The 8,998-nt window shown below is 40.2% G+C and overlaps 1 protein-coding gene across 1 annotated transcript in view; it reads left to right on the plus strand.

Moving 5' to 3' along the window:
- st8sia1 (ST8 alpha-N-acetyl-neuraminide alpha-2,8-sialyltransferase 1) overlaps nucleotides 1-7,784 on the plus strand; it is a 15,206-nt gene extending 7,422 nt beyond the window's left edge. Inside the window, exons 4-5 of the mRNA XM_035679210.1 lie at nucleotides 2,241-2,333; nucleotides 2,734-7,784. Of these exons, the coding sequence (XP_035535103.1) occupies nucleotides 2,241-2,333; nucleotides 2,734-3,214 (574 nt within the window). The 3' untranslated portion in view covers nucleotides 3,215-7,784. The remainder of the gene's footprint in view (nucleotides 1-2,240; nucleotides 2,334-2,733) is intronic.
- The last annotated feature ends 1,214 nt before the right edge of the window (nucleotides 7,785-8,998 follow it).

Consider the following 8,998-nt stretch of genomic DNA (forward strand, 5'->3'; position numbering starts at 1 on the left):
GTAGTGCAAAATAAAAGGCATTAAATGATCTTTGTTCACTTGCTGAAAAAAAAAAAAACCTGATGCGACTTTGACTCCACACAAAGAGAATAATTTTCATACTATGAATGTGAGATAAAGGCGTTTTTCTGTTTGGAACGAGTAATTAAAGAGATGGTTTTGTTTGGATTTGACAGAGGAAGAAACCATCTCTGAAGATGCTATACAGAATGTGACAACTACTCTAGTGTTGCAGGGGAACAAGTTATAGAGAGAGCTAGCGTGGAAGCTACTGTTGTTAGATTCAAGTTAGACCTTGAGAGCTCGGAAAAATACACGGATCATCATATCATAGTGGTTACTTTGCATAAGCAACATCGGTCTGTTGCAAAACCCCCTGCGCTCTTGTTTATGTCAAACTGGTCACTTTGACGTGTGATGCAAACAACACAACAACAAGTACACTGTGGCTTGTCGGTCAGAAATAGTTTCATTATGGAAAAATGTCAGATCATACTCTTGAAACTTGAAACTTGCAGCTGCTGATCCAAGCTTTTTCTGTGTTCTTCACACCATTCAGTCCATAATGAGTATATTGAGTATTATCACTATCACTTAGGATGCCTTTTTTTCACTGTTCCTTGTGAATTTCCAGCGTAAGGCTTGAACAGACTCTTGTTTTGTTCCAGTATTGGATGTTTGGAATCACAGATAGCACTCTAGATGAGAGGAATGTGTGTGTTCTGATTCAGATTGCAACTTTTTATGTAGCTCTGCTTGGGTTTCTTTCAGGGAATTCTGGGTTCCTGTTCAAAGACAGTTCAGATTAGAAAAATCAAAATTGCTTCAATAGTGACATGCCCAAGGTGTAATCCTCACCCAATGGTTAGTGGCTCTAGCCCCTGCAACAGGATAATGGATGGAGGTAGAGATGAATTTTGGCTGACTTGACCCAATAAAAGCAATTTACTGTCCAGTAAGTCTGGTTTATTAAATAGTTGAGTCTAGGATGCCAGTCCATATTACCATATGTTTTGCCCTGTAGAGATAAGAAAGTGTGTTGAATGTTGAATTCTGCCAAACTGCTACAATTTTGGTAGTTTGTTTTGGTCAGGGAGCGCCCTAGAAGATAGCAGAACGGTTACTGCGATAGGTGAACCTAAAGTAAAGTAGGAACCTATCAAGCTTTTGGAAGCAAAGCAGGGCTGACTCACCCTGACAGAGGAAACATTATAGCAAGGACGCAATGGCAGCCTTCAAAAAGACAAAGACTCCTTTCCGACTGTCCTTCATTTCCTGCATGTGCTGACAGGGCTGTTTCTAGCTTTTTGGGGGCCCTGTGCAAAATGTTGTTTGTGGCCCCTATTTTGTAAAACAATGCTGATTCAAAACCCTCCAATATGGTCCAGGGGCATGAATTTAGCATTTAAATGCGTTAATCTGGTGCACTTTAAGTGGAAAAGAGCCTAGATGAGATCTTCTTTCCCCTCAAATGCATCTCTTTGATGTCTCTTGGTAGCCAAGCACCCTCATGTGCTGAGTGACAGAAAATTCATTTTGATCTAATAAAAAAGCCTACTGTCTATGGCAAAAATGGCAGCTTGGGGGCCCTGTGCAACCACATATTCCACATATAGCAAGAAACACGCCTGTCTGCTCTCAACGCAGCTCTGATATGTCATAAGATGATAAACTACATGTGGCTTGCTGGAGGTAATTATTCCGTAATTCTATTAATTATTGTAGTTTACTCAAACACATTATCTTGCATGGAATATAAATTTAGCATGATAATGTCATTGTCAAGCTGGGAGACTGTTTGTCATGACAGAGAAAGTAAGAGTCCTGTGAAATAACTTGAAATAACTGAAATACAGGGTGTAATTACAGAGGGACATTGTCACTCCAGTTATTGATGACTTTAATTATGGGAACCATTCTGCCAGCTTTGGCAAACCAAAAGTTGTTCAAATGTGTCTCTCCTGTTGCTGCCTGTAATATAATCAAAAGCTCCCATTCCTTTAGCCTCCTTAAGTAATTAAAGATCTTTGACGTCCTTTTTCTATTACACAAGACTACATCGCTCTCATAATCAAATCCATGCATCCATCCTTAATGCATCCTTACATTACTCATGCTATAAGGTCTTGAGTAACATATAAATCATCATTGGCACTATTACCAGTTCACTGTGTGTATGGTGTGTGTCTATATTTGGAGCATGTGAAATGTTAAATGTATCGTGTGTTTTGTTTATTTAGGTGTAACCTTCCACCACTTTCAAAAGAATATGTGGAGGACGTGGGAACCAGAACACATATGGTCACAGCCAACCCCAGCATCATAGAGAAAAGGTAATCAGCTTGGTATTTGAACATCAGAATCAAAATCAAAATCAATTCTGTTCTTAAGTAAAACTTTGCACATTCATCACTTGGGGAACAATATTGATAACTTACATATATAGATGGGAAAAGCGAATGGGTAGGAAGTTAACGCAACCTGCATAAACTTTATATTCCAATCAATTTTAAGATTTGTCAAATGTAAAGATTATATAATATAATATTAAAGACAATTTATGGCCTAAAATTCTGATGATTGTGTAAAAAAAAAAGCGAAATTGAACGAAGCATGCCTTTTCTCTCTAAACTGTCTAATGTCCACTTTATCAAGACAAAAGAAAAAACGGATTTCCTTTCTAGAGAAACAGGAAAACAACATTTACAATAACTTTCTCTTTATTGCTCTCAGATTTCAGAACCTTCTGTGGTCGAGAAAAGCTTTTGTGGACAGTATGAAGGTCTACGGCTCCAGCTACATCTACATGCCAGCGTTCTCCATGAAGCCTGGCACTGACCCGTCACTGCGGGCGTACTACGCCCTGGCAGACACCTCCTCCAACCTCACCATGCTTTTTGCCAACCCTGAATTCCTGCGCACGGTTGGAAAATTCTGGAAAGCTCGTAGCGTGCACGCCAAGCGCCTCTCCACGGGGCTGTTCCTGGTCAGCTTGGCCTTGGGGCTGTGCGAGGAAGTGACGGCCTACGGCTTCTGGCCGTTTTCCGTTGGCCTGGACGAGCAGCCGGTCAGCCACCATTACTACGACAACATCCTGCCCTATAAATGGTTCCACGCCATGCCTGAGGAGTTTGTCCAGCTTTGGAACCTACACAAAAGCGGCACACTGCGCATAAGAGTGGGCCACTGCCCCCCTCAGGAAGGAGGGAGCTAGGGTTGAAGTGATAGCGGTCAGTTGAAGTTCAGTGGGCTACAGGAAGCAGATGAAGACATTTGGGCTGTGAAGTGTCAGGAAGTTGTCGTCATGACAAAAATGGGTGCGCATATTTCCCCTGAGGAACTTCAGCACCGCGTCTGTGTCCATACACACTCCTGCTGTCCCCCACAGCTAATCCCTAATTATCATGAGAATGTCCTCCACCCAGGCAACATCAGGGATAGAATACACACACTGACACATGCAGCCATACACACACAATGTAAATTATTCATACATTCCCAAAACTTGCCATGTCTCCTCCCTTTGTTTCTGAAATGTGTGTGTGTGCATGGATGTGTTTGTGAAAGCCTCAGCTGGGACTAGTGGTGTTGAGAGTGCGTGGGGTTGGATGGGTGGGGGATGGTTGTTGTTTTTTGGGGGGGGGTTTTGTATGCTGACTACTGTATCTGACTGACATAAGGGGCAGCTGGACCAAACCCCCCTCTGGGTCTTTGTTAAATAGAGACAGAAGGAGTGGAGGACCAGAGGGAATAATAAAACACTCTGAAAGACTGGCGAAATGAGAGGAACACGGGAGAGATAATGGTGTCCTGGTACCTAATAGCTTGAATGGGACTGAAATTTAATGGAAGGAAAAAAAGACTGGCAGGGGGGAGAAAGAGTGAAAGCCTGCTGGTATGTGTATGAAAGGATTTCTCTCAGCTTTTCTTCAACCAAGCGCTTGATTGGCATTCTCTGGTGCCACATAGAGCTTAAGTTCAAAGCAGGAGCCATTAGAAATGGAGTCTTAAGTAGTATATAGCCTAGAATGTTTAGCCAAGTTGCATTTTAACCTTTCAGGTTAAAGGGAAAATGAGTACACCCTGGTGTCCACGTAGTGTTTTTTGTTTGCCAAATGTGTTTTTTGGGATTAATGTGAATTATTTTGTGTCCATGAAGAGAAGGGAGAAAGTGTTATTGACATATATAATCAGAAATTAACATTTGTTGCAAAAAACATCACGCATAGGTACTTCACCTCAAAGTGGACATCATCACCGACTGACTATTTGGTACGATACTCACTAGCAGGCTCCTTAGGTTAAAAAAAAAACCAACAACAACAAAAACAGACTGACCCGCTTCTTTAGAGGGGCAGTTACCAAGCCATCTCTTGGTAACTGTACTATACTTGCCAAGTGCCAAGCCAAGAGAACAGTGTTCTCTTTGATACTCACTCACACGCTCTCCTTGTAGCTCTCAAAAGGGGGGCATGGATATAAAGAGTGGTAGTGACAGAAAAAAAACTTGAGGACTCGTTGTCAGAAAGTGGCATTTTAATGGGTGACTTTTGTTTTTGTTTTAGCTGGACACCATATAGGGTTAAAGTGTGATTTATTCATGCAGTTATTGTCATTACCATTTTGCATCGGAGTGCAGGGACTACTGAGCCTTGGTCCTGTGCTCCTTTTCATAATTGTGATTTTGTTTTTGACATTTTTTTTCATGCACAAGGGAAAATAATGATGGGCTCATCTAGAAGCCAAACACTACAGACACAACTGTTTTTTTTGTACTTGCAGGCCTTGCGGATGGAAAAACAGTGTACTTGATTTGAAATTGTTCTTTCTTTTAAAATGTTATTTAAGAGTGATAAATGTGAACGTGCCATACTGTCAGTACCGCAACAATGGATGACTCTGCATGTAAAGTGCATGGGGCGTACCACACTCCCTCAAGGTACAGAACATGTTGATAGCTTAGTGCTTCATACTTTTATCCAACTTCTTGTCTGTTAAACTGAATGAGGTCCAGTGCCTTTGAGATGTATTAAGGCAGAAAGATCATTCAAACGAGGGATATTTCTAATGTTGATCATGCTCTTAATTGTGTTTGATTTCTTGGCCTACCTGGCTCTGTGGATCAGTCGCTTGTGTGTTAGTGACCCCTGACATCATGTAAAATGAACTTAAAGATGGCTGCATGTAGGATGAAGTTAATGAAGTGATCTGAAATCAAATAATTTCCAGTCCAAATGCACATGTTGCTGCTCCATACTCCAAACTGAACTTGATGAACACTTTGACCAATTTGTTTTACTCATTGTGATGTTTTTTTATTTGCACCTTTGTATTTTTTCCTCTCCTGCCCAGTATTGTGAATGAATGAAATGTGACATAGTGTGAATTTTAAGTAAGCATGATGGTTTTTAATGTACATGTGCTTTTGGTACACAGATTTGTATCTATTTCCATTATGTTCTGATTCATGCCCTTATTCCATCCTATCTGAGTGATAATCGAACCACTGAAGAGCTGAGATTTCTTATCAAAAGGGAGATGAATCTGTCTTGTAAATATTGGTCTGTTAACACAATGACCAATTAGTTTTAGATCTCCAATCCTTCTTTATAGGTATACTTTTTCAGAAGCTACATATGGACTTCATTGAGCCCAACGGGTCCAAATAAACTGCAGCTGTTGCAAAAAGAAAACATCTGAATCTTTGGCACTGTGCTCTTCCTGCTACAGCCAGCACAGCTCACATATCGTAAGTTGATATTTAAAGCGCTGACTCATGACATCATACATTTTTAACAGTTTTTGTTATTGATCTAGTATGGAAGAACATGTAAGAACAATATCATCACCATTGCCAAGGGTTAGGGTTTTTTACATTCCAAGCCCAGGTTTCATATCAAGTGGTTAAACACAGGAAGACGTTCTCTACTGTTTCATAACCATGCTTGGGTTTTCTGTGCTGTGTCGCATATTCATACAAATTATAGGAACAGTTTGACATTTTCGGAAATGCATTTGTTTGTTTTCTGGCTGAGTAGTTGATGAGATGATTGATACCACTCTCATGTCTGTCCGTCTTAAGTATGAAGCTACAGCCAGTTAGCATAGCTTTTCAGAAAGACTGGAAAACAGCTGGCCTACCAGCACCACTAAAGTTCATTAAAGTGTAGCTACTCCCCTCAATTCTGCTAGTTCCCTCACTGCCAGCAATTCTTTTAAAAAATGCATCGAACACCTGCAAGGGACAGCCTGGACAGACTGTCAAGCCCCCAGGAAGAGTGTTGGGCTTTGATGCCAATTTGACATAGTGGCCAGAACCGTGTAATTACAGCAACGGCATCCGTCACATGATGCACACTGGCCCAAAAAGTATTTTCCCCTTTAGGTTACATTTCACCATCAGAGTTTGATCCATTCAGTCCGATAACATTTTTAAAGTCTAAAATTATGTATCCCCATTCAACCATTAACGGATGGCAATACTCTCATCTAACTCTCAAAAAAGCAAATAAGCGCATTTCCCGCTGCGTTAATACGAGGCCCGCAGGAAAAAAGACAGAACAAAATATTGCATGGCTCGTACACAATGGCAGTATTGTCGTCCATTTTCTTTTCCTGTGCCTGCCAACTGGTCGCATTTATCAAGCCAAAGTATGTGTGGCTGCAGGGTGACCAATTGGTTAGAGTCTGATCATGAAAAGGTCACATGTTTGATCCCCATAGCAGCCATTTGATTGGTTGCAGTGTCCTTAAGCAAGACATTGAACTTCTACATATTGCAGTGTAAAACCAACCACTGTGTTTTCACCTCATGATGATAATGTCTTCTACTACTTGGTCATGTTAGTTGGAAAACAGAAAGATATTCATGATGATATCTTAGTGCAGGTTTAACACAGCAGAGTCTCAGATGTAGAGGTGTAATCGTTTGAAGATTTTCCGTCATGTCTTCGCCTACAGAATACAAGGGGATGCTGTGTCGCAAATCACACGACAAAGTCAATATAAAATGTGTCAAATAGTTAAAAAAAAGTGTTTTTTAGCATTTGCTTTAATCTGATGAAACTGCTGAATATTTAGACAGAAAAAAAAGTTAAAGCCATTATGTGTAGTATTTTTATGCGATCGTTCAAATGATTCTGATGGCATGTTTTTGCTCGTAAAAACTAAGATAATCTGGTGAATATTGGTGCAGTCTGTGCTGCTTTCAGCCTGTTCATTTCAGTCACTTGGATCGAACCGGAAGGGGGCAGTGACAGACATTGGTGTCTTTTTTAAGTCTACCACTTGGGGCGTCAAGTCATGAATTATTTTATTCTACACATAGTGGCTTTTGCTTTCCTAAACAAACAGTTAAACATTAAGTAGGCTATATTTTACGTTAGAGTGTTCTATGATTACTAATTGACATAGTGTGGTGATTAGCAAATACAAATAATCATTTTTTGTATAGACTGTTTGACTCATTTTTAATCGGTACCAGTCCAGAGGGCTCAATCTTCTGACATATTTAAATATTTGATGATATGCCAAGCTTGATGAAAAGATGTAAATGTGCTTTATTTGCCTTGACTGACTGAATTGTTGCAAAAAGATGAACGACAAAAAACATTTTAGAGGCATTGCTGTTTGCGCTACCTTCACCTCCTCTGCTCATTCAAGTCATCTGATGTGAACAACCCTGCCTGAGCATGTTAAAAATAAATCAGATGTGCAGTTCAGAATAGCCATGAACAACCAAATCCATATACAAGGTGAACACTGGTATCCAATAAAAGAAGGAAAATGATCAAATGCTTTCAGCTGTGTGATTTTCTTTCACATGACGACTGCCAGATGTTCTATACGTAGCCATACTAATGTTTAGGTGATAACTAAACAAATATAGAGCACATATCCTCAGAAATAAAAAATATTCTACTTTTCCCATATTCTCTTGAATATGTGTACAACTTGTTTCAAATGAAATACATTTATTCAAAGCTTTTCATACCATTCCTGTGTTTCCCCCTTTGTGTGGGTGCATATGAATCTTGCTGACCATATAGTTTGTTTAGTGGTTTTGAATATTTTTGCTCCCAGGGAATGGCATCAGAGAAACTCTCTGCTTGCCACAACCGTGGCCTGTTTTCTGGGCCATGAATTTTTAAAGATGTGTGAGCAAAAACTACACAGCTGTCTCCCAGGCCCCTGTTCCTCGCTGGATCGTTCAGCTTTGCTGTATTTATGATCAAGGCCCTAATTTGTCTATCTGGTGTGGAGAGATACTAGCTAAGAGGATGGAGCATATTAAAAATGATAGAGATTTAATTATGGAGGTTAGAAGGAAATAGACAAGTGTGTGTGTGTGTGTGTGTGTGTGTGTATGTTTGCAGGCTGCTGTATGCAATAGATCCTGTGTTACTTAAAAAGGGAGTATACTTTTTAAACTACACGCTATAAATAAGGTTTTTAGCCATGCTAGCATCATCACAGATGGCAACGTCTGACAGTTGTCCAAAGGTATATTGATTGCCCTTTGGTGGCTGACTGCAGTATAGGTCATAAAGCCTGCCGCCTCCCTGTTACCAGATGGGACATGGGCCAATTTTTTGAAGCGGGGGGAGGAAGTGGAGATGTAACGTTCATCATGCTTTACACCTAAATTTGTAGTGCAAAAATAGTGCAAGAACAAGCACATGGGGCATAAATTGGGAATGGCCATTCACCCTATAACAACGCAGTGTAGCATCAAAATGATAATGAAGCTGTTAGTTTAAGGTAGAAAAGTTACATGATGGTTCTTTAAATATTGTTATTGTCAACATGTTGACAGCTACCATTCAGTACAAAGCATCACTGTACTTCAGTGGTGCTTTGTACAGTCTCACAGTGCTGATAGCATGGCTATGTATTGAAAACGTATTAGCTCAACTAATACAGCTGTTAGTTTTATAATACTGCTAGTTTAACTGTGAACAAAGAACTCCAGCTTCATGTAATTTTGCCATCAGTGCAC

This window comes from Morone saxatilis, unplaced genomic scaffold (genome assembly GCF_004916995.1).
Source record: "Morone saxatilis isolate NCDOM2014 unplaced genomic scaffold, NCSU_SB_2.0 Contig10, whole genome shotgun sequence".
NCBI classification, from domain to species: Eukaryota; Metazoa; Chordata; class Actinopteri; family Moronidae; genus Morone; species Morone saxatilis.